Source organism: Anoplophora glabripennis, unplaced genomic scaffold, assembly GCF_000390285.2.
Source record: "Anoplophora glabripennis isolate ALB-LARVAE unplaced genomic scaffold, Agla_2.0 scaffold1300, whole genome shotgun sequence".
NCBI classification, from domain to species: domain Eukaryota; kingdom Metazoa; phylum Arthropoda; class Insecta; order Coleoptera; family Cerambycidae; genus Anoplophora; species Anoplophora glabripennis.
In genome coordinates this window covers 809-28,343 of record NW_019417373.1, presented here as the reverse complement: position 1 = coordinate 28,343, position 27,535 = coordinate 809, and the positions used below count along the sequence as shown (strand labels likewise).

The 27,535-nt window shown below is 30.7% G+C and overlaps 1 protein-coding gene across 3 annotated transcripts in view; it reads right to left on the bottom strand.

Annotated features, from left to right (window-relative positions):
* LOC108915645 (neogenin) overlaps nt 1-24,102 on the bottom strand; it is a gene marked incomplete at its 5' end in the record, with an annotated part of 64,806 nt that extends 40,704 nt beyond the window's left edge. For all 3 annotated transcript variants that reach the window (XM_023456230.1, XM_018721738.1, XM_023456231.1), the window contains 1 exon segment: nt 23,966-24,102. In XM_023456230.1, the coding sequence (XP_023311998.1) occupies nt 23,966-24,102 (137 nt within the window).
* Nucleotides 24,103-27,535: the final 3,433 nt, after the last annotated feature.

Below are 27,535 nucleotides of genomic sequence, written 5' to 3'. Positions count from 1 at the left end.
CTCTTGCCCTTCTGGGTTTAAAAACTCTTTCTTTTGAAAACTTCCATCTGCCGCCAAATTCCTGTCCAACTTTCCGAAAATTTTATCTGATGGAAGTTGTCTCTGGAAAACGATGTTGCTATAAATACTTGGTAGCTTTAGCGTTCTTTCAGTCCTCTCCATAAATTAAAATCATATCTAGTTTTTCTTGGTTACTGTAAGTATTCATGTTATAATTATTAGTTATAGATAGAATAGGTAGGTATAAAATGTCAATTATTTTGACAAACTGTTGGTTAGAAACGTCAAAATTCAGTTGTTTCATTTTTCATCATTTTTTCGGAATAAAGCTATTTTTGCTGTTTTTCTAGTAATATTTCTAATGAAACTATAGACTTCCTAATATAGCTGAACGCAGAAAAAAATATCTTCCAGAATCGATAAAAAATATATAGTGTGCCATTTGAACAAAAACAGTTGACTATAGCAATTTTGACATATGTTACCATGGAGACGATCTAATAATGTCATTTGATAGAGTTTAAGCGGTGATTTAAAAATATATAGGGTTTGTTATAGCTATTTGTTAAAATAAAAGAGATACGGGGCCGCGAATATCAAACTGAATCACCCGGTATACAGTACGTCGACTTTTATTTGTGTACAGATCCGTAAAACCTTTGTGTTTCAAGATCAAGTAATTAATTTAATTTTCCAAGACAAAGATATAAAAATAGGTAGCGAGTCACTATGTATTATAATTGAAATATATTGTTGATATACTATTGATATATTTGGTTTGTAAAAACATTTTGAAATTTTTTTTATTATTACATTTTGAACCACTCCTGAGGTAAGAGACTTATTGTTTCAATTATTAGTATTTCATTTATGGAATAATAATCAAGATCACTTAACGTTAGGTATGTCAGGGAATATATTAAAAAAAGACAATAAAAGTTCCCAAATAAATAAATCAATTATATCCTATTATTGTTATTATTATTGTTGTTGAAAACATTACAAATAATTATTAAGTACTGATAAATCTTATTAAATCTGATAAATATATTTAAAATTATTTTGAAAAATAGAGGTTATATGGATTTTTACAGAAATAAAAGTAGACAAATGGACAAAAACATCTGTTGTCGTTCATGTACCCCAGTTTTGCAAAGATCTTTCTCGTAACAATTTTACGCGGGGGTAAAATTGTCGAGGATAAAAAGTATGGATTTTTAAAAAAATTATTACAAACTTGAAATGTATGGAAAGGCCCCGGTTTTGATTCATATTTTAGTTTTGTTGAAACCGAGAGAGTTGCACGAAACTAAATTTGTACATGACATAGCTAATACAATGCGAAACATCGTCTTAATGTTAAAAATGTTGTCACCGCCGTGAAAATTCGAAATATTTGGAATTATTCAAATTTCGCGGCTGAAAACATACATAGGTATATATTTTAGTTTTGTAATAACAGTTTTATGATAATTTTGCTCGGAATAATTTTACCCGAGAGATAAAACATTCGAGAATACGAAAAATAACATTTTTGTTATTTAAATATACCAATCCAATAAAATGAAATACAATCTATAAGTATTGCGATTTTATATTTCTGTTTTAGGTAAAAGTAATTAATAAGATTTACTTCAAATTTTTTTAAATATTTGTAAGTACTTTATTTTACTGTGGCAAGATACCCAATTTAAAAACAACTGATTAATGTACAAATGTATAAATGTATGCATTTTAACGGATTTTTAAAAAAAAATAATGGAATATGTTATTCAATTCCTTTCGACAATCTTTCATGATATTGACGACGAATGTAGGATGTGAATATATCAAACATTTTTAGTACATCTAGCATATCAGTAATGTAAAATACTTTTTCTTGATATTAAATTACTCAAACAAAAAAAATACATAAAATTTATTACACTTCAACATTAATATCTTCATATTATGCACACCAAAGTTAACGGAAATTGGTTACACTTCGTCGCTTGTGCAGGCATTCGTTGTCATGGTTCCTCGTTTCTTTCTTATTCTATTTTACAATAAAATTGATTTGCTTCAGACATGTTTACGAAGCCAACCGTTCGAAATAATAATATAACGGTAGGTATTATAAAATTATTATAATAATTGTGTAAAACGAATTAATTTTTTTCTAGTGCGTTTATTTTACGTTGGCCAATTTCTGTTAGCATGGCTGAGTACCGATGTCAGGAGACGAGCAACCCCCAACCTGGAAATTTTGCCGAATTCCCACTTTGTAGTAGGGTAGGGGTTTTTTACTTGCCGCCCAATATTGCTTCGACAAGGGATTAACGGTTTTACATCTTTTCTATATAAATTTTGTCTAAATTTGTACAGCTTCTGTGAATACAGCGACGTTACGGTCACCAGAAGGAGGAAGAGCATCGAGGGCCTATCCTGAATGGTCAACCATCCAAGTACTAACTGCGATGATCAACGTTACTTGACTTTTTATTATCAATAATATAATGCCAAGACGATAGGTTGCACTTGCCTTGAGAATTAGAGTTAAATATAATATGAATGAAGTATTTCCTCTTGATGGCAATTTTGTAGGGATTTGGGTAACGTGCTGCCCATCTCAAAAGAAAAGCAAGTTAACTTTTAGTTTTTCCTCTGTTTATTTGGAAATTTTACCATCTTTTTTAAAAATTATTAAACAAGCCTTGTGGCAACAAGCTCAGTAACACAACCCAACAAAAAAAGTTCTGTACCAGAGACATGATATTTTTTGATGCTGAATGCGAATCTGTAGCCCAAAAACCGATCTACCACGGCATTTTTTAGTAAAACGCTAAAATATCTCCTAAAATAAGGTAGTAGCGGCTGCGAATTCGGATTCAGCATCAAAAAATAAGCGTCTATATACCTACTCATGTCTCTGGCACATAACCTTTTTTTTGTGGGTGTGTGTAATTAATGGTGGATTTAGTGGAATTATTTTAATTTGAGAAAAATTGGAATGAGTGAAAAAAAAAAAAAAAATATATATATATATATGCATATATATATAATTATAGAATAGGGTGTTTCCAAAAGTTATATTCTATAAAAAATACAATGTAAGAAAAAAATGCTTAGGTACCTTTTTTTAAACAAATGATCGAGAATCAAAATATTAAGTACTTGTTAAATATTTTAGATAAATACTTTAAAAATATTATTACAATAAAAGGGAAACAAATACATCGTTATTTGCAAATCATATTGAAAAAAGAGACTGGGGACTTAAACAATTTAGTGAATATGATGAAACAAACGAAATTATTAGGTATTTTTTTTAATATCAACTTTATGAACAGTGTAGTTCTTTACAATCTTTACCTACATACATACAATATATTATTTGCAATGTTTCCTGCTTATTATTAAGCTCTTAAAAATATTAATGTTCTCTAAGATTTTATAGGGTCAATTTTTTAGAAACATTTCAAATCATTAAACGTACCCAATAAATTTAATTGTTAATGAAATCTGTACCTGTCTCGTTAAGAGTAATATGCGTATGTAAGTAACATACATGGATTTAGTTGGCAATAATATATTTGGTAATTGAAAAAACTAGCCTCTAATATAATTATCTTATAATTATCTCATAAACTGATAAACAACTGGTAATTAAATAAAATTAACAATTAACTCGATGGTGTTATGTATATAAATTATTTCAGAAAAACTGAAGCTAATATTAATTCTAATCCCAGATCTTGTTGGAAATATTGCAATGATAAAAGAAAATCTTATAATTTACTCTCCAACATGCATTTTGGCGATCAGACTGGTGATAGTAATGTTCAAATTGTCAATTTCTCTCTAATTTTTTTTCTACTGTATATTCTAATCAGTAGGTTAATAATTATGTTCCTAAATATAGTCATAGTTTTAATGTTAATATAAATCATTATTACATTGATGTCAAATTAATTATCGAACAAATTATGAAAATTCCTAGTAAATTTTCGTATGGATCCGATGGTAGATCCAATTTTTCTACTGAAGCAATACATTTTTACCTTGGCTAAATCGTTATATAGTATTTTCAATTAGTCTATAAATACTGGCATATTTCCTTCTTTCTGGAAACAAAGTTATTTTAAACCTATTTTTAAATCTGGTAAAAGAGAAAATATGGAGAACTATGTTTGTTTGCAATCTGAAATACCAAAATTACTTGAATGCTTAATAACAAAGTTTACATCATGGGACAGCAAAAATGTAATCGTTGATCAGTATGGTTTTTCACGAAATAAATCTACATCTGCTGTTTATAGTAATTATATTATCAGATCATTAGAAAATAAAGTTCAAGTCGACTCAATCTACACAGATTTCTCTAATAGAGTCAATCATGGTATACTTGTTGCAAAACTTAAAGTAATGGGTTTTAATGGGAATATTTTGCACTGGATTGGTAATTATCTAAAAGAAATAGTGCAGTTTGTTAAATATAGAGATTTCATTTCTTCTGTTATCAATGTTACCTCTGGGGTTCCTCAGGGCTCCCATATGGGCCCAATTCCTTTTAATTTATTTGTAAATGACATCGAATATAATAATTTTTAATGTTTGCTGATGATTTGAAAGTATTTAGAACTGTTAAAGATTCATCGGAGGCTTTACTTCTTCAAAAAGATTTAGATAATTTAGTCAATTGGTGTAAACTTAATGCCTGATCTTTAAATTGAAAAAAATGCCTCAAGATAACATTCATGAGATCTCCTTCTGATTTGAGTTTTCATTATAAATTGGATAACACGGTATTAGAGGACGTTAATCAAGTGAGGGACCTTGGTGTCATTTTTAATTGTAAAGTGCCCTATTTAATTGTACTCACATTGAAAATACTGTTTCAAAATCTTTAAAGGTGCTGGGATTTGTTTATCGTACTGGGATTGACTTCTCAGTTCATAGTGTTAAAATATTGTACTGTTCTTTAGTCAGATCCATTTTAGAATATTGTTGAATTATCTGGTGTCCGAAGTATGATACTCATATTAATTTGATTGAAAATGTTCAAAAGATATTTTTAAGACATTGTGCATTTACGCTTGGTTACCAAAGAGAATATTACACCCATGACCAAATTCTTAGCGATCTCAATATAACTTCATTGGAACATACTTAGGCGTTTACATATTGATTTGCTATTTTTAAATAATATACTCACGGGACACTCAATCGTTGCAGCTTTTAAATTTAGTGAATTTTAATGTAACCGAAAGAAAGAAAAACAACTCGGTAATTTTTCATATTCGATTTTCATATATACTAATTATGGNAGAACACATCCAATCAATGTTCACGCGTCGCCACTGATAGTAATTATATTATCAGATCATTAGAAAATAAAGTTCAAGTCGACTCAATCTACACAGATTTCTCTAATAGAGTCAATCATGGTATACTTGTTGCAAAACTTAAAGTAATGGGTTTTAATGGAAATATTTTGCATTGGATTGGTAGTTATCTAAAAGAAAGAGTGCAGTTTGTTAAATATAGAGATTTCATTTCTTCTGCTATCAATGTTACCTCTGGGGTTCCTCAGGGCTCCCATATGATCCCAATTCGTTCTAATTTATTTGTAAATGACATCGAATGGGATTCAAAAGATATTTTTAAGACATTGTGCATTTACTCTTGGTTACCAAAGAGAATATTACACCTATGACCAAATTCTTAGCGATCTCAATATAACTTCATTGGAACATACTTAGGCGTTTACATATTGATTTGCTTTTTCTAAATAAAATACTCACGGGACACTTTCAATCGTCGCAGCTTTTAAATTTAGTGAATTTTAATGTAACCGAAAGAAAGAAAAACAACTCAGTAATTTTTCATATTCGATTTTCATATATACTAATTATGGACAGAATGAACCAATTACTAGAATCCTGCGGAATGCTAATTTAGCGAACAGTAAATTAGATCTATTTAATTGCTCCTACCCATCATTCAACAAATCTGAAAAACAATACAAGTAAAAATGCTTGGTTCTTAAATATCATCGTCATCTGTTTTGGTTTGTTTTTATTGTGTTTTTATTGTAAGTCGTGTTATATTTACTTTAATCATATTAATAACTAGTTTTAAGTAGCATACACATTTTACTTTGTATGTTTTTGTATTTTTGTTCTAAAAGGGTTTGACTCGTTTATCAATAAATAAATAAATAATATTAATTGTTTTCAAAGGGACTTCTAGGAGATCATAAAATTTTATTGTATTTTCGTATTCCACTATTAAATCACGGTCGTACTGTTGAGGTTAGGTTTTTTACAGTGTATGTTGTATATAATATTGTAAAATCTCATTTTACACAGAAAATAAATTGATTTAGATCAAATTAACTTGGTACAATTTTGCTGGGTTAAAAAGTACCGGCCCGGCCATTAAAAAAATATGAATTGTGAAATGCGAATACCGTGCTGATTTAAAAAATCATTAATTTAATTTAAATTAACCAATATGTTTAACTTTTAACTGAAAATTAATTGCCAATATGAAGGAAATAAAATTATTGTTCCAAACAATGGTCATGTGGCTTGTTATCATGTATGGTTGTGTAATTTTGGAATCCCCAACACTCACTTTTCAATAAATAAGTAGTTAATATTTTTAGTAGTTTAAAAACCAGCGCAAAATTTTGTTAAAAATTATGTTATTCATAAATTTATACATAAAAAAGGGTCAAGGGTCACAACCGTGGGACACACTGTATAATGCTAAACGTTCCCATTTTCGGAATCGCGTAAATCTCAAAGCTGGCGTAATCTCTTCCACTTAATTTACTAAAACAACGACGTCCGGTTTTATTAAATTATTATTTTAGTTTCGAGTCGGAATCAACAGCGAGTAAACGGTTTAATTAAACTGTAATTTAATTAGCCCTGACTGCGTTCGGCAGAGAAATTTTATAATTAACATAACGACCTTTGCATTAAACTGTTTAAATTGTTTGAAAGTTTCATTCGATTTAATAGACGTTTATAAGAGTTTATATCACGACGGTGAGCTATTGAAATTTTAAAAATCATACGGAGTCAGGTTTCAGAAAATAATGACCCCGAAAGAGAATTAAAAAGTTGATAACAAAAAAAAATACTTCATAGAATAAATAATGAACAGTAATCAAATAAAAAACGATATGAATTAATGTAAGTAATTATATGCATGAATAAACTACAGGGCGATGACAGTTTCTAGATAATAATTAGTTTTATTATTTCATGATATACTTGTAAATTCAAAGGCAGTTGCTCCACATAAATATAACTACTAAATCGGAATATTAGATGAAATCCATTTTGCGATTTGGGAATATACAGGGTGTAAAATCTTGTCAAACTTTAATTTTAAATCAGATGTTACAAACTGCACAAAAGACATGGTAAATCTAGGAGGCGCAAATATTTTATTCCATTCAGATAAAAATTGTGAAAATTCACTTCCGATTTTTACATATTTGTATACACAAAAAATGTAAATGAATTGAACATACATGATACATTGTGTTGAAATACACGTTTGAGTGTAGGTATATTTTCTTTTTGCGACGTATCCTTTCTTAACTTCTATGTTGTACTTTTACATTTTAAAATGTATTATTTCTAATCATTTATGTGATTTTATTACATTTGATGTAAATATGCGAATAAAAGTGTGAATTTGCTTTACCTGATTTGGCTCAATCAATCAGATTAATCATGTAATCACCCGGTATGGTGTTACCAAGCGTGCGTAGAGAACTGTGCTACTTGTTCAGTGGGCATGTTTAGATTAATTTGTGACGTAATAATATAGCAACAGTGTTTTAACTATCTAAATATAATGTTATAAATAGTTACTGAGGTAAGTAAATAATATGATTTTGTGTAAGTTATACAAATCTCTCGGTATATCTTCATCTAAAGTTAGTGAAGAGTATGAGAAACATCAGTAATAAACATAACTTTGCCTAACCTTATACTACATTTTGTTTTCAGTTTAATGTTTTCAAGAATTGATCATTGCTCTCAAAGAGGTTCAAATATTTCCCCTCAAAATGCACCTGGACTTTCCCCAGAAAATACATGAAGAATGTTTTTCCTTACATTTAATTATTTTACATTAGAAGTTAGTGTTATAGAAGAAAATGTATCTCATTTGCCTTATAGGCAAATTATAAGTATATACTGTTTATTTAATTAGTTTAATTAGTTAAATAAGTCTAAGATTAATTTAAGCTTTGCATGGTTTTCGAGAGTATAAAAACGTATTTGGTAGCTCATTTTTCTTCTATGTATTTCAATTTTAAAATGCTTTACATGTATTTTCAATTTTTACTGACTTCGTTAGTTTAAACTTCTTATACCATGTTTTTCATTGTACTATTATTCTAAGAAAGCTGTTTAATTAATTGATTTAAATAATATTTTGGATTATTTATCTTTAGGTTTAGGTTAAGTTCAAAAATTTATATTTTGCTCTAGAAAAATGTGTCATACTGCATTAATAAACCATTTTAAATTTATTTAACGTTACATTCTACTTCACTTAAGTATTCTTGGAAAAATATTTAAGTATGTAAAAAAGATCCTTTCTAAAAATATTACAAAATAATATCTAGATTTTTGTTTTTCTTAAAAATACTATGTAGTTTTCCAGTTTCTTAGTAAAATTACACTTTAGGTGTCGTAAATATACATATATCGATAATGTAAATTTACATTTTGGGTGAATTACACAAAACGTGTAAAATTATACTCTTAATGTAACTTTAATTATATCATGTAATTTTTCATTACCTACTGTAGCGCCAAAATAGTCAATGATCTAGAATGTAATTTTATATAAAATTTTTATGAGTATGACTGCGGTATTTTTCATAATCTCCAGTTTTGAAAATAAGTGACAATTAAAAAGTAATGTATCTATAATGCGTTCAATGCTGTAACTTACCACAGAAAATGAGCACCGTGGTTTTGCATTATTAATTAATAGATGTAATCGAAAAAGTTTTTTAATTAAATAAATTACAACTTAAGGTTTTAAAATATAAGTATCCTTTAAAGCGTCTCATTGATAAAGAATAATAATAATAATAATAATTTATTCTCCGTTAAGACAATATTACAATTGTATAGGAATAGTCAATACAGATATAGGTTATAGAGATAACAAAAACAATAAAAATAAAAATAGAGGCAACACCTATAAAAGTCAATACAGTTTACATCCAATGGATATACATTATAAGAATTACATAAGTATGCAGGTAAGCGGAAGAATTAAAATAGAGTGACTAATATCCTTTAAGCAAATGCTGCTATTTTGCAAGATCTCAGGGCTAAAAAAAAATCGGTTTTCGATGGATTTATGTATGTTATTTATGGAGATAATCACAACAGGATTCATTTGGTATTCATTCTAGAGGGCGTTAATAAGACCTTACTAAGTAGGTACTAATATAATTTTTTCTTAAAAGTTATGTTTAATTTTGAGAAAATGCTATTTTAGTAAAAAAAAAATCATTTAAACACAAAGAATATTTACCCAAATTATCTTTACCAGAAATATCTCTTGAATATATCTTTTCCAGTACTTAAAGGACTAACATGGACGTGTCCCTATGTGCTTAAGAAACATTTTTGTGATTGAAATCATTACTGCCATTTCTGAAATCATCCACCCAGAAAAACAAACTTTAATTAGGTGAAAATTTGATTTATCTTTGACTCTCTGAAATTAAAGATCGATATTTAACCAAGGTAACGTTTGGTTCAATCGGTCTATTTTGACCTAAGTATTACCCTTAAACCTATTCCTATTATTTAAGAAACACTTTGGTTATAAATAAGAATTTCATCCAGAGCCTTGTACCCGTTTGATAACAGAAGACACTTACGATAATATAACATAAGTTCTTACAGTTCATTTTATTCAAACGCATATCAAGGTTTATCAAGTTTTTATTAATAGTAGTAGTTTGGAAGATGACATTAAATATGAATAGATACATGAAGAAAATCCGTTAAATGTGAATTGGTTTTTTAATAACATAAAGTCAATACTGTTTATGTAATCGATATTATGGATAAGTCCTTCGCAACAAAATGGGCTATGTCCAAAGAAAGAAGATCTAATGTTGACCATGAAGAGCGATTACGAGGTCTACCTATCGCGATCGATGAATTGAAGTAACGAGTGGATCAAACGGATAAACAAAATAGCCATTTTACATTTGATATACCCACATAAATTTTTTTAAACTCTACAAAGTATGTGCCATATAGATTTGTGAATGTTAAACCATAAATACAAAGCCATAAATATAAAGAAAACTGTAAATACAAAGAAAACTGTATCGCTACCGAAATGGAGAAGTATTTTTCATTGAATTCACCATCCATATAAAAAAATTCAAATAGACCTTTCTAGTTGGAAAAGGGCTACTGTATAATGGATTTAAAAAGGGTATTCTTTTAGCTACTTTTATAACCATAGACGAAACAATAAATAAATCTATTATCAGACGTTTTAACGACTGAGAGTAGCCAGTTGCTCGTCCGTATGTTACTGTGAAGTCAAGAACTGCTTAAACATTTTAGGTGGAAGATTATGGATGGTCTAGCTCTAGCATATAGTTCAGATTTAGCATCATCAACTAATTTTCATTTGCTTAAAAATTTTAAAGCATCTCTTAGATGGAAGTGGTTTAAAAGCAATCAAGATTTAAAGATCAAAATTAACAAATGCTTCCGGAAATGAGCGGGAGAATTCTACAAACTCGGAGTACAAAAGTCGGTTTCACACTTTGAAAAAATAAATTCACAATAAATATTATTTAAAGTAAAATGTTTACCGGATGTTGTAAAGTGTAACAAACCAGATTTTTGTTTTTTAAGGTTGTCGGCACTGTTAGATTAAAGTTCTGTTAAGCTCTGTATTCAGTGCAGATCAATGGTTAAGTTTTTTATCTACAAGTTAAAAACAAGAGAGTTTTGTTGTTGTTTATAGTCTGAGTAGTCTGACTTCAACTGAAAGTTAAAAAGAATTATTGCAACATTTGTATATATCCCTGTATATAAAAAGAGGGAAATAAACATTTATTTCTCACACGAACTCTTATTTCTGCTGCGACAACAGGTTATGGGCCCAGTGCCAACGTTTTTGGAATAAGGAATATAAGAGCAAAAGCTTTAAAAAGGAAAAATGGCGGGTACTCCGGAAGAACGTGTAAAAGTTCCTTTGTTTGATGGAAATAATTTCAATAATTGGAAATTTCGTATGGAGACTTTGCTTGAGGACTTCGAGCTTTTGGAATTAGTTGATGAACCGTATACAGGAAAAGTAAGATTTCTGGAAACAGATTCTGTAGATACTAAAGCAAATAAAGAAGCAGAGTTAGAAAAATGGAAAAAGAAAGATAGGAAATGTAGATTGCAGATTGTCCAGAGAGTAGCAGATAGTCACCTCGAATATGTTAAAGATGCTGAAACTGCATATGAAATGTGGTCAAATTTATACAATACGTTTGAAAGAAAAGGAGTGGCTAGGCAATTACTACTTAGAAAGTCGTTGCTAATGTTAAAGTTTAATGCAAGTAGCATGCAAATGGAAGCACATTTCTTAAAATTTGATAAATTAATCAGAGAGTTACGATCAACTGGTGCTACGTTAGAAGAGACAGATGTAGTTTGTCATTTACTTTTGACAATGCCAAATGAGTATGATATTGTTGTTACAGCATTAGAAACTTTGTCAGCAGATAATTTAACATTGGCATTCGTTAAAAGTCGTCTTCTCGAAGAAGAATCAAAAAGAAGATGTACAAAACCAAAACTGAAGAATGAAGGACAACAAAGCATTGCGTTTGTATCATCGGCAGGAAAGAATTCTAAAGTCTACGAAAAATTCAGATATAAGTGTTATAACTGCGGTATTGTTGGTCACAAGAAATCAGAATGTAAGAAACCAGTGAGAAAGTTTGATAGAAATTCCAAGGCAGAAGCTAAAGTTAGTGTGGAAGACACCGAAAATGAACAAACTTATTGTTTCCCAGCCATGAGTGTGAGCTCAATAAATAGCACAAACTGGTTTTTAGATTCTGGAGCGTCTGAACACTTAACGAAAAATGATAAAAACTTGGAGAACATACGAGTGTTAGAAACAAAAGTGCAAATAAAAAGTGCAAAGTCTGGACAGTTTTTGGTTGCTGAAAAAATGGGAGATGTCAAAATAAAAACAGTTGTTGCTGGTCATGAAATTCCTGTCACAATAAAAGATGTGTTGTTTGTTCCTGGTCTTGAACTAAACTTGTTGTCTGTACGAAAACTGGAAATGAATGGTTTAAAGATAGTATTTGAAAGTGGTAAAGGACAGATTATGAAAGGAAATAAAATATTAGCAACTGCAGTAAGAAATGATAAATTATACGAATTAGAACTTGCTAGAAATTATGTTCAAGCATGTTCTATGAAAGAAAATACTGAAGAATTATGGCATAAACGTCTAGGACACATGAGTACAGGAAATATGAAACTTTTAAGTAAGATGGTGGATGGAATAAGTTACAATTCAAATGAACTGTCATATAAGATCTGTTCTATTTGTGTGGAAGGAAAACAAACCTGTCTACCACATAATAAAGAGCATGTGAAAGCAAGTCGTCCACTTCAACTTATCCACAGTGATTTGTTTGGTCCGATAAATCCTGAGTCGTTCAATGGAAACCGATATATTTTAGAATTTATAGATGATTACACGCATTTTACTGTTGTATATCCACTGAAAAACAAGTCTGAGGTATTTAAGTATTTCAAAATATATGAAGCCATGGCAACTGCACATTTTGAAAAAAGGATAAGTCGATTTAGATGTGATAATGGACGTGAATATGTAACCAATGAAATCAAGTCTTTTGTTGAAGAAAAAGGAATTCAGTTGGAATACACTATTAGGTACACACCACAGCAAAATGGTTTGGCCGAAAGGATGAATCGAACAATCATAGAAAAAGCACGCTGTATGTTACTGGAATCCAATTTAGACAAAGATATGTGGGTGGAAGCAGTTACATCAGCTGTTTATTTAATAAACAGAAGTCCAACAAGGGTGTTACAAGGAAAAACTCCTGCAGAGTTGTGGTATGGACATAAACCTAACCTACAAAAATTGAGAGTTTTTGGTAGTTTGGCATATTTGCATTTACCAAAAGAAATAAATCCTGGAAAATTTGACTCTCGAACTGTAAAGTGTGTTCTCGTGGGGTACTGTCCAAATGGATATAGACTATGGGACCCTAGTAATAAAACTATCATTAATGGATGTGATGTTGTTTTCGACGAATCCAAAACTGTTAAAGATATTGAAGAATATGAATATGATATATTTGAAAACGAAAACAATCACAATATAGAAGAATCAGTGTTGGAAGAAAACGAAAGTTTAAAGGAAGAAGAAAACAGTAGTCAAACTGATAAGATAAAAGTCGCGGAAATTCGAAGAAGCGAAAGGAAAATAAACTTACCTTCTTATCTTGAAGATTATGTGATTTTAGCTTTAAACGCAGAAATTTATGTTGAAGATATCAATCATTACAAGAAATAAATGAAAGGCAAAATAAAGACAAATAGAAAGAGGCAATTAAAGAAGAAATAAGTTCCATTGAGAAAAACCAGACGTGGACGTTAACCGAGTTACCACCTGGAAAAAGGGCGATACAGAATAAATGGGTTTTTAAGATAAAAAGAGATGAAGAAGGAAACATAGAAAGATACAAGGCTAGACTGGTGATAAAAGGTTGTTCACAAAGAAAAGATTTTGACTACACAGAAACTTATGCACCTGTAGCTAGGCTTACTACGGTAAGAATATTACTGGCACTAATAAATCAAAACAGTATGTGCGCTGTCCAACTTGATGTTAAGAATGCATTTTTGCATGGAACATTAGAAGAAGAGATATATATGTTGCAGCCAGAAGGTTATGAAACAAAGAATTCAAATCTTGTTTGTCGTTTAAACAAATCGTTATATGGTTTGAAACAAGCACCTCGTGCATGGAATAATCGTTTTAATACATTTATGAGAAAAATTGGTTTTAAAAGATCTGAATATGATATGTGTTTGTACATGAAAGTTACAGAAAAATTTAAACTTTATCTACTCCTGTATGTTGACGATATTATTTTGACTGGTAATAATGAACATGAGATAAATTCTGTCAGAAAATCGTTACATTTAGAATTTGACATGACTGACATGGGAAAATTGAAGAGGTTTCTTGGTATAAAGATTGATATAACATCCGAAGGTATGTTTTTGAGCCAGAAAATTTATATCGAAAATTTGTTAAAACGTTTCGGAATGGAATTATGTAATCCGACCAGAACACCTATGATGACAAGTAATGTAGAACTGGCAGAACCTAAAAATAATGAAAATATTACAGATAAGAAGCCATACAGAGAATTAGTTGGCTGTTTAAGCTATATTATGTTAAATACAAGACCTGACATTTGTGCAGCAGTTAATTTCTTTAGTCGATTTCAGAATAGTGCAACTGAATGTCACTGGAATGGACTCAAGAGAATTTTACGTTATTTACGTGGTACTGCAGAATTTGGTCTATTTTATAAGAAAACTGGTGAGCCTTTAGTTGGTTATGCTGATTCGGATTGGGCCAATGCATCAGATAGAAAATCAGTGACTGGTTACCTATTCAAGCTTTATGGTTCCACTATATGCTGGGCAACTAAGAAACAGAAATCAGTCTCACTGTCATCAACTGAAGCGGAGTATGTTGCACTTGCTACGGCTGCATCAGAGTGTGTTTGGCTAGTGAATCTACTCAAAGAACTTCAAAATGAAACTGGTAGTGTTGTGATTTACGAGGACAATCAGTCATGTATACACTTGGTATATAAAACTGATCATCAGAGACTAAAACACATTGACGTTAAATACAACTTTATAAGAGATTTAGTTTTATGTGGAGACATTGAAGTGAAGTACATTTCTACAAAAGAACAAATTGCAGACTGTCTAACAAAGGCGTTAGCTGGTGAACAATTTGAAAAATTGAGAAGCCTTATGGGAATTTGTATTTTGTAATGTGATGTTCTGACAACGTTTAAAAACCACAAATTGAGGGGGGGTGTTGTAAAGTGTAACAAACCAGATTTGTGTTTTTAAGGTTGTCGGCACTGTTAGATTAAAGTTCTGTTAAGTTCTGTATTCAGTGCAGTTCAATGGTTAAGTTTTTCTACAAGTTAAAACAAGAGAGTTTTGTTGTTGTTTATAGTCTGAGTAGTCTGACTTCAACTGAAAGTTAAAAAGAATTATTGCAACATTTGTATTTATTCCTGTATATAAAAAGAGGGAAATAAACATTTATTTCTCACACGAACTCTTATTTCTGCTGCGACAACACCGGATTTTCATATAAAATAAGGGAAAAAAACAAATTTCACTTTGCTACTTTAACTAAAACTTTTATTTCCCTTAAAAAAAAGTGTGTAACGTGACAACTTAAGCAAATTGAACCATTCCTCTCTGTCAGTCCAAAGAAAATAAAACCGTCCAACCTTTCGTACAATTCGGCCATGCATGTAATAACTTCAACCCGACATATCAAGCAAGTCTAACATAAATATCCAGTCTCCTTTTGGGAGTCCCTTCTCACTTCCTCGAGAACGATATGAATTATTTATACGGTTTCTTATAACCCGCAATATTTCCATGAGGAGCTATAATTCTCGGACAATAATAACCGTTACCGTGAAGGAAAATGCTTTATGGCCACGCGAAAACGTTTGCGCGTATTAAGATGGTGTTACGTGACTTAGATTGTATCTGAGAGTGACTTGGTGAAATTGCATACTAGCGAGCCTAAATCGTCGTCTTATCTTCACTCGACAAATTAAAAGAATGTGGAGTTGCGTATTCGATAATTTCATATCGGGGTGTATAATAAATTTTGACCAAAAAATTATTTCATGTCTACGATAGGTTCTGCAGATAGGTTTAAAAAATGTTCCAGTTTGCGAAATGAATTCTGTATCAGTTTCTATTTTTCAATCATCTCTATACTTCGCGGTTGAACTTATAGAGAGTGACTCAGACATAATATAAAAACACTATTACCATAAAGCGTATAAAATATCAAATGATTTTTATAACGGTTCAATATTATTTGTTTTGTGCGATAGGATCTACAGAGAGATCGAGAATGATTGACCGGATTCTGAACGTACCCTGTCTCAATTGCTTCAAAACTGATTTCCGTCTGCTAAAATTACTTTTTTTTTCGTGCGATTTCATGGTGTTTTGTGGCGATTTCACAATTTGACGTTCTGTTCTGTACAGATTTTTTGGCTTGAATATTATTTTGTAGATTTTGTTGTTACCTGATATATTTTGCGACATTATAAAATAGTATTTTTCAATACGATAGTTAGAGTAGGTGGATATTATACGTGAGTAATTAATTTATTGCGTATGTTGTTCCCTAACCTAATCGGTTTTTTAATTTAGGTTAAGAACATGGCATTTTCATTAGAACATGATAAATTTCTTCTGGAGGCCTATTTTCGTAGTGGACAAAACAATGGTAATGGTTGGAAATATTCGATGAATTCGTGTCATTTACAATTTCAAGAACAATTTCCAAATGATGAAATTGATTATGAAATTTTTTCGAGACACGTGAAGAGATTAGTGGAACGCTTCCATAACACTGGAAGTGTTTGTAGAGGAAAATCTCCAGGCAGAAAGTCTATTCTTACAGAGGAAGTCTTGGAAGATGTTGAAAACCGCTTACGAGCTAGTCCAACCAAATCACTACGTCGGTTATCTGCTCAAACAGGTACTTAATAACAAATATTTATTCTAAAATTTGTATCATTATTCCTAAATTGTTTATAGGAATATCATATGGATCATGCCATAAAGCAGTAAAGAAGTTGCATTTTCATCCTTATAAAGTTAGTGTTGTGCAGGAACTACTTCCGTTAGATTTTGGAAAACGTGTGCAATACTGTAATTGGTTTAACGAAAATCTGAATGACGACGATATTCTAGATCTAACATTTTTTTCTGATGAAGCGTGGTTTCATTTAAGTGGGTACGTAAACTCCCAAAATTATCGCTCTTGGAACACAGAAAACCCTAATATTTTGCGTGAAACAACTCTGCACCCTATTAAACTTGGTGTTTGGGTAGCTATGTCACGTAGAAGAATAATCGGACCATATTTTTTCCGTGAAAATGTAACTGGGCAGGTATATCGGCAGCAAATATTGTTACCATTTTTTGAGGAACTTCACGACGATGAAATCCATCATGGATACTTTCAGCAAGATGGCGCAACAGCTCACACCTCTAACGAAACTTTAGAGTTGATTAGAGAGTATTATGATGATCGAATAATTAGTCGAGATAGATGGCCACCACGTTCTCCTGACCTTACACCCCTAGACTATTATTTATTTGGTTTTTTAAAAAATTCAGTATTTGCTCAACGGTTACACACGATTGAAGAACTTCAAGAGGCAATTACAAACGAAATTAGGAGTATTACACAAAATGTTTTACATAATGTATTTAATAGTATGAAAAGAAGAATTAATACTTGCTTGAACAACAATGGACATCATATTGAACATTTATTGTAAAAATATAGATATTTTTATGGATTTTATGTAATTTTAATGTAAAGTATTCAATAAAATGTGAAAAAATTCCAATTCCTCTGTTATTATATATTGCATGTAACTGTTGTTTATAGCTCTCGGTCACAGGCCCGGTCTGGCCAGGTCGGGCAGTCGGCAAAACCCGACTTATTTTGGAAGATAGGCCCCCAAACGACTAACGAGGCGCCAAAAGTATAAGAAATTTTTTTGTAAATTCTTGATATAGCCACCGTAAATTGATAAGAAAAAATAAGAACGTAAAAATGAAAATTGAATCTTTTATAGAAATGGGAATTTCCCAGATCAAAAAAATAACACAAATTGTATTATTTTGCCCTATACCCCTATAAACAGTGTACCTACAGGAAAGAAAGAGAGAAATAAATATATATTCCAAACCGTAAGCCCTTTAAACTAATAACTCCTTAAGCCGTGGGCTTGGAGGAAAAACGAGAGAAATTAATATCTCCCAAACTGTAAGTCTTTTAAAATTATAATAACCCTTTACCCTATAGCCGTATAAGTTATGTGCTCGGAAGAAAAAATGAGAATATAAATAATAACCGAGAGCTTTAAAATTTTTTAAAGCCCTCGGACTATGTCCAAACTATTATTGATTTTCTGTATCCTGTATTCTGGGTCGATAGGTTTAAGTTTATTATCTATATTAATATAATTTTATATAATTTTAAAACCAATAATAGTTTGGACGTAGCCTATAGAGCTATAGCGTAAATAAAATCTGTGAAAACGGACTGGAGTCGGAGAAATGACGATTCAAAGTCACCTATCCCAATGAGTTTTTTTCTATTAAAAAAATTATTTAAAAACGGAATAAGTACTGCAATATTTTAAAGATGGTGTTTGAAATAACTAATAAGCTTTAATTTGAGCTGCAAATAGATGGGAGAGTTTGTCTTGCAAGCTCGATCCAGATGGCAGCATGTAAATAGCTTCTGTCATGCCTGCCGCGTTTGCGCGTTGCACGCTGCGTGAGTGAGACAGAAACAATTTATAAATTAAAATTTGAATGGAATTTGTATTACATAAAAATCGTAAAGCCAAACTTATTTTTGCAAAGGTAATGAAATTACCTCGTAAATAAACTTGCAGATATAAATGCAACAAAATAATAAATGAAGAAGCTAGAAAAGTCATTTTTGACGAATTTTGGAACCTTGGAGATCATACTCGGCAATGGGATTTTCTTGTAAGGTGTGTGACACAACGAGAAAAAAAGCAGGTTACTGTACATAATAAATATTCCAGAAGGAATTTCTCTCGCAATTATAAGTTTGTCATTGACAATTATGAGAAACAAATTTGCAAAACGATACGCTTGCAATTTCTGAAACAGTTGTAAGCACCGCTTTGCAAAAAGATGATACTGTAGAACGGTACAGAAAAGGGAAAAACAACACTAGACCGCATAAGAACCCGAATGCTCTAATAAAAAACATTATGGAACACATAAAACTTTTCCACTTATGCCTTCTCATTACACAAGAAAAAACTCAAAACGAATGTACTTGGAAGAAGGTTTGAGTATTTCACGAATGCACAGAATGTATTTAGATGCAAAACAACAAAAATGGGATGTAGTAACTACACTCAGACAATACAGGGATACTCTTAATTCGAAATTTAATATAGCTTTCTTTAAGTCAAAAAAAGATCAGTGTTCCGTGTGTAGTGCCTATAGTCCAAGCATTATAGAGAAATGCTTACAGAAATTATTACCTGGACAAAAAAAATATGACCGTATAGAAAATTAATTTTTAAATTGAGTTTCTTGTTCTTTAAACTCGATCCAATATGGCGAACATGGTTAAAAAAAATCGCAAAGTTGAAAAAAACGGTTTTTCTAAAATAATTTAAAAAAAATAGAACAGATTGAAAAATTTTAAATGAGAAAGTTGTAGGTTTTAAAAAGATCTATCGACTGATTTTTTGAAAGTATCGATTGCTTTATTACTCTTCGAGATATATCGAAAAAACCGTTAAAAATCTTCTCTTTTCTCTTCTTCTATAACTCGTTTACATTTACGTGCCCATATTTGCTATTTACTGCAAGCATAGCCCGCGGCAAGCCAAAAAAGTACATTTTTGAAAAATTTAAAAATATTAATTATTTTTCGAGATATATCGATTTTTTGAAAAAAAGGCGCTCTCGAAAATTGGCTAGATCTTCTCAGCGGATAGCCCTACAGTAACGATTTTCGGTTTATTTTCTTCGTAAAGAGTTATATTATCATGCTGTTAAAAAATGTTGACGATTTTATTAATTTTAAGGATCAAAAAATGACTGAAAATGTTGCACTTTTTTTGGGTATGTTTTTTTCAAATAACTATTTCAATTTTTATTTTATGAAAATGACTTTTAAAGAAAGAAAACTAAACATTTACGGGTCTATTTTGCTTCTAAGGCGAAAATGCTATAATATTCGTGTTTAGCTACCCCAGATTAAGTACAAAAAAATAATAAAAATTGAAATAGTTATTTGAAAAAAACATACCCAAAAAAAGTGCAACTTTTTCAGTCATTTTTTGATCCTTAAAATTAATAAAATCGTCAACATTTTTTAACAGCATGATAATATAACTCTTTACGAAGAAAATAAACCGAAAATCGTTACTGTAGGGCTATCCGCTGAGAAGATCTAGCCAATTTTCGAGAGCGCCTTTTTTTCAAAAAATCGATATATCTCGAAAAATAATTAATATTTTTAAATTTTTCAAAAATGTACTTTTTTGGCTTGCCGCGGGCTATGCTTGCAGTAAATAGCAAATATGGGCACGTAAATGTAAACGAGTTATAGAAGAAGAGAAAAGAGAAGATTTTTAACGGTTTTTTCGATATATCTCGAAAAGTAACAAAGCAATCGATACTTTCAAAAAATCAGTCGATAGATCTTTTTAAAACCTACAACTTTCTCATTTAAAATTTTTCAATCCGTGCTATATTTTTTTAGTTATTTTAGAAAAACAGTTTTTTTCAACTTTGCGATTTTTTTTAACCATGTTCGCCATATTGGATCGAGTTTAAAGAACAAGAAACTCAATTTAAAATTTAATTTTCTATACGGTCATATTTTTTTTGTCCAGGTAATAATTTCTGCAAATTTAACATTAATCCGTGACAGAATGCTTGGACTACTATAAGAATACAGATCCCGAGAAGAGAACAGAAAAAATGGAAGATGATTATAATAATCATAATTTAAACAAAATCGCTGTTCGAAATCTGAAAGACATTGATAAAGAATTTTCGAAAAATTATAAATCTCTAATAACCCAAGACAGAAGTCAGCGATTTTTATTATAAAAGTAAAATCGCAACATACAACTTTACAATTTATGATTTAGGCAGCAATCAAGGTTATTGCTATGTATGGTATGAGCAAATATCGAAGAGGGGACCGGATGAAATTGGAAGTTGTTTATGGATGTTTTTAAAAAGTGATAAAGAAAATGGCATACGAAAAATTATCCTTTATTCCGACAATTGCGGTGGTCAAAACCGTAATCGTTTTGTTTTTGCAATGTTTGCTTATGCATCAATAACTTTGGATTTGGAAATAACACATCATTTTCTTGAAATTGGCCACACGCAGAATAAAATGACAGCATGCATGCTGTGATTGAAGTTGCAAAAAAAACGTCACTCTGTTATATACATTCCTGATAGTCCTGATCAGTGGATTTGTCTAATAAAAATGGCCAAAGTTACTGTCCCCCAGTACAAAGTAAAATAAATGTCTCAAGAAGATTTTGTAACTTTTAAACCAATGGTAAAGAAACAAAACTGGAAAGATATTGCTGGAGAGGCTGTAAAATTCAGCAAAATCAGAGAAATCCACTGCAATCCAAAGTCTCCCCCAATAAAATATTTTTTGTGTATAATTTTGGAGACAATCATAAAGAACTAGACTTACAAACAAAAAATACACGCAAACGCGAAAAATATCAATTTCCAAGGTTTTCTGCCAATTAATGGTAAAAAATTAAGCGGTCTTTTGGATCTGTGTAAGGCTAATTTGATACCACCGATGTATCATGGATTTTACAACTCCCTTCGGCCTGCTAGTAAGACTGACCACCAGGAAGAAAGTAATATTGACCAAGAAGATGACTCTGACTCTGAATCGTAATAAATTTTCCTTTTATGTCATTATTGATTATTAACAATTATTTTTTTATCTAAAAATAGAAAATATTTAATTTTTCTGTACCTTATTAGTGTAGCAAGTTGTTTCTCAATAAAAATTTTGTCCACGAAAACTGTAGTAACTCATTCAAAATTCATTTTTTTCTTATCCTAAACTATTTTATTTAGATCATCAATAATTAATTAAGACCTAGACAATAATTACTTTGTTAAAGAAGAACGATTTAGCTATTGTAATAAAAAAAATAACGAATTTTATTTTAATTATTTTCTCAACTATTCAAATGCAATTATGTCAGTATAACCAAATTGGAGATACGACAGCTTTTCTTGGGAGAGTCGATATGCACCCTAATAATAGACAAACCCTAATAGGCCCCGATTTCGATTTTTCCCGACGGTCCCCGAATGAGCCAGACCGGGCCTGCTCGGTCATATAGACAATCCTACCGTCTAACATAATCAAGCACTTCCAACTGCTTGCATTTACTTGAAGGCTTGAAGCAAACGTTTTTAAGACACTTTTGCTGAATTTCGACAGCTAACAAAAATGTTCAGCGTACATTTTTGGGCTGGATCGCTTGCGCTGGATATTCAGAAGTGTGAAAGCAGTAGCTGCAAAATAGTCGTTTTATAAACATACAGCAGTTTGCTTCGATGAAAAACAGCAGGTTGCAGCGTGTCGCTGTATAGCTGAATCGTCTTAGATGCCAGAAATGTTGCCACAATAGTACTTCTATTTTAAAATTAACTCAAAACTTTTTAAAAATAAAATCGCTGCAGCACTTAAAGTCGTTATTCAAAATTAACTACATCAAACTTTGATTTAAACGTTTTTCTAATTGTAAATGAAATAAGAATTTTGGAATAGTTAGGCTAAACCTACATCTGATTCTGTCATCCTCTTTAATAATAATAATAATAATAATAATAATAATAATAATAACAATAATAACATTTATTGATCCATCAGTATTGCTTAATTTGTGAAATAACTTTGATTTTTGTTAAATAATTGATATTTTTATTATGAATTTCCATTTTGACAGTAACCTAATTTATTTGACGTTTGAACGTAATTATTTGTTTACCATTAAAATCCCTCAACCTGCGCTCATGATTCTAGTATTGGTATCAAAAACTGGTATGCCGCACATCAAAAATCAGTATGAGGCAGCACGATCAATCATTCTTGATCACCCTGTATAATCGTTTATAGACTCTGTTACATGAACGTTGATCTATCTTCTATCTCTGTCAATTGCACTTAACAGATAATAGGGAAATGCTCTATTAGTAGGTGCAAACGGACCTACGTAGTACTTAATTTACCCGTCATTAGAAACGCCATAGCGTACGGGTGGGGTAAATTCCGTGGCTATAATATATCTTTAAATTAAAAAAAAATACAATTTAAAACGTATTAATAATTAAAACGGATCAAAGTTCTGCTTGTAGCAAACCGTCTATTGCTCATAAAAATAATATGATGTTATGTTGTATTATCATTAATAATAATAAATAAATATTCAATAAAAACAAAAAAGAAAATAAATAATGTCAAAACGGGATCTTTACACATATCACATATCAACTTTTCTACATTTTTCATTAACAAAGTCTTCAATGATATCAGCGTAAACCAAATTATTTGTTATATATTTCTCGATAGCAAGATTGGCTATGTCTGTTAACCGTTCCTGGGCCATGCATGGTTGTTCATAAATAATTTTTTATAATTTTTAATTTTGAAAAAGAACATTCTCCACTGGCCACAGACACAGAAATGGTTAACAAAAAACGATGTTAGGGAAATTTTCGCTCAACTCGTTGATTTCTAAATAATTAATAAAAGCACAAAGCACGCATTCGGGGTCAAAAAATGTTTTTTTTCAGATTTTTGTGCAATTTTCAATTTCTGAAATTTATAAAAAGTTAATAATCAAGTCTTAAAATGCCGCCCTAAAAAATGCCGCCTGAAACATCTGCCTCGCTGTTTCATCCCTTCCGCTGGCCCTGAGAAGTGCAATCGTTCAAGAATTATGTTTTCATTTTCTGACAACTGAACTTCGATGGTGATTAATTAATTTACTTACTAGCTACACTAAGTCTGGCAGTCCTGCTTACGATAGATCCAACATTTGGTAGCGATGCCATACATTGATATGTTCCTGTTAGTCTTTGTTCTTCGATGACGCTATTTATGTACAAGGAACCATTGGTAAGTTGCGATCTGTAATGAACAAATATGAGTTTAGATATCTATATTACCAAAATACTATAGACTTTTGGTAGAATAACGAGAATATATACTTATTTATTTTTTATAGTAAAGCGTTTTTTTTTCGAAAAGAACAAATGAAATATATTTTATATATAATATATGCAGGATGTCCCGTTCATGTTTCAAAAAAACTTGCGTGCAATTTCCTCATAGGAAAATAATGGGGGTAGTTCATGTAATATTTTTTTCTTAGATGCCCTGTTTTCGATATACAGTGTGTTGAAGTTGTCACTTTCCAAATGGTTTTCCTTAATTATTTTTAAATCGGCTAAAGATAAAAATGTCAAAATTTGTACTGAGTAAACATCAACTGTTCGTTAAAAATAATGTGCAAACGGTTTCTTTCTGAAAAGCAGTGTCGTCGATACAAGTAAATAAAGGGGTACAATTGAAGAAAAAATATGTAAAAGTCAACGGTTCTGTACACACTAAAGCATACTACAAAAAAAGGTATAATTGGCGAAATTCGGTAGCATGTACCATTTTTGAGAAAAATGAAGTTGCATGCTCACATAAAGCGGCACAAGTACGTTAACAAAATATTACATTGAAAGAGGACCTTACCATTGAATGAGCTGAAGACATTTAGCTACCAACAGTATTTGCTTTTAAGACTATAATTTTAATTTCTTACGTATCACATGAAACAGTTAAATTGTAAAACATTTTATTAACTAAAAAAATAAATTTATTTTTTCAAGTGTCAGTTTGTTGTAAACTAACATTTAAAAAAGTAAATAAAAATAAACAGATTATGGTAATTAATTATCTATTATTAACTAATTTTAGATTTTGTAAACTACTACACTACCATTACTAAAATAAACAATTGTTGAATGGACTGAATTTTTGATTGACATGAATGCTTAAAAAAGTGATAAAAACAGAAAAATATTAGGAAACAGACTGGGAGACATACAGAACAAAACAGCTGCACAATTAAATAAATGTGCAAACGCGAAATACTACAGTAGATACTGAAATTGTCCCCCATTTCCTTCTATGCAACTTCATTTTTCTCGAAAATGGTACGTGCTACCGAATTTCGACAAGTATACCATTTTTTTTTAGAAATGATATCAATTTTGACTTTTAACATATTTTTTTTTTCGATTGTACCCCTCCTGTTACCTGTATCGGCGACACTGCTCTTCAGAAAGAAACCGTTTGCACATTATTCTTAACGCACAGTTGATGTTTATTCGTGTACGAACTTTGACACTTTTTTCTTTAGCCAATTTAAAGATAATTAAGGAAAACCATTTGGAAAGTAATAACTTCAACACACTGTATCTCAAAAACAGGGCGTCTAAGAAAAAAACTTTACATGAACTATCCCTATTATTTTCCCATGAGGAACTTGCACAAGTTTTTTTTTAAACTTGAATGGGACACCCTGTATACACACATATACAGTATATCTTGTCAGTGTAAATATTATAAAGTGACGAAAGAGGAAAGCGATGTGTATGTGGACCCAGAATGTAAAATCTGTCATTTCAAAAAATGCCTTGCGTCATTTTACTATCGGGCTATTCTTTTTTTTTTGTAAAAGGCTGGGTGTTCTACAGAATTATAACGAATGAAATTTTGTCAAATGTTAAAATCATTACCAGTTTGACTCCTGAGTGAAGAAGTTCAGTCGTTGTATGAAACGATTCAATTGTTTTACTTCAACTATTACTTCAATATTAACTACCTAATGTTAGATGGATAAAACCAAATGAAATATGACATTTCTAAATAAACAATGACTCTCACAATTATATTAGTATTTATTTGAAAATTTATTAGAATATATAATTCTTTATAAAAATTCCTGCTAGTCGTCAACATTTTAAAAACAATTAACGTCTTTCATATCACTGACCTGAGATACTCGTATACAGTGTATTTTTTTGAAACCTGACATAGGCCAACTTTTGTATTTGAAGTGATAGACTAGTACTTCCAAATGCAAAGTTGCAGGAAATAACTTGACTGAGAAAAATTTACAACTAATGCTTACCGGTGTTGCCAGATTTGTTTAGTAGCTACTAAAACAATATTTTTTTAAATGGCAACACCATATTAACATAATTTGACAAATCTTCAAATTCTAAATAAAAAATGTTATGTATATGACTCTTGTAATTATATCAGAAACTGCTTATCAAAAATTAACTAAAAAAAATCCATTTAATTCAGATCAGAACTTTGTCCGAGGATTTCCGAGGACGTCCTCAAAAAATTTTGCGATCGTCGATATCACGCATGCACATGACATGAGCATTATTATTCCATTGTGTAAGCTAATAATAAATTCGAAACTCTAAAATACGCTTGAGTTTGGACCTCACCGGCTGAAGAGTCCGATATCTCTGAAACTATTAAGTTTTTGAAAAATAGTCATTTGACAAAAATTGTTTAGAATTGAATAAAGTATCAGATAAACTTTGTTACAAAGTTGCTGCTAACGAAAAATTTCTTGCGACTTCAGCGCCATCTGCAATTTGCTCTGCAAAAAATCAAGTTGCACTTCTTGACGAAGCCGTCGATGAGCTCTATCATCTGTTTTTCAAAATCAAAATATGTCCTTCCGTTGCCGAGACAAATTCGCAGCTGAGGACTTTTATGTGAAATACCCGGTAAGTTTATATTTAGTAGGTATAATTAATAATTATGTTAAGTGTTCAAGGATGACGTACTTACTATTATTAACAAACATAACTGATGGTGATGAAGATGGGAAATTCAAGTATGTCCAGGGATGTCTTCGAAAAAGGGATGTCTGGTGTACAAAGAGTGACCGCAAAAATCGCCCGTTTTTTCACAATTCGCAGAGAACTAAAGAAAATAGATAATAATATGTTTTTGGTATCAAATTACTCGTCGTAAAAAATTAAGATGAGCATTACTTCCAGTTTTTTGAAATTTTTCAAAAATCACCCTATTTAGGGGTTGAAAAGACGCCCAAAATGAAAAATTGAATATTACCAATAAATATGAAAACTATTAGCATGTGAATTTTTCTTTCGAATAATTCTTGATACAGAGAAAGATTTATTCTCATGACTGAAATAAGAATATTGAATTAGAAAATCCACCCTTAAGCGTGTTCAGGGGGTGGAATCATCCCCAAAATAGAGAATATCAGAAATAATTGTAAACATTCCAAAAAAATATATATTAAGATAATTCACATGCTAATAGTTTTTATATCAATTGGTAATATTCAAATTCTTCATTTTTGGTATTTTTTCAACCCCTAAGGTGATCTTTTAAATTTCAAAATACTAAAAGCTATGCGCATTTCAGTTTTTTACGACAAGTAATTTGCGACCAAAAACATATTTTTATGTATTTTTTTAAATTCTCTGCGAATTGTGAAAAAAACGGGCGA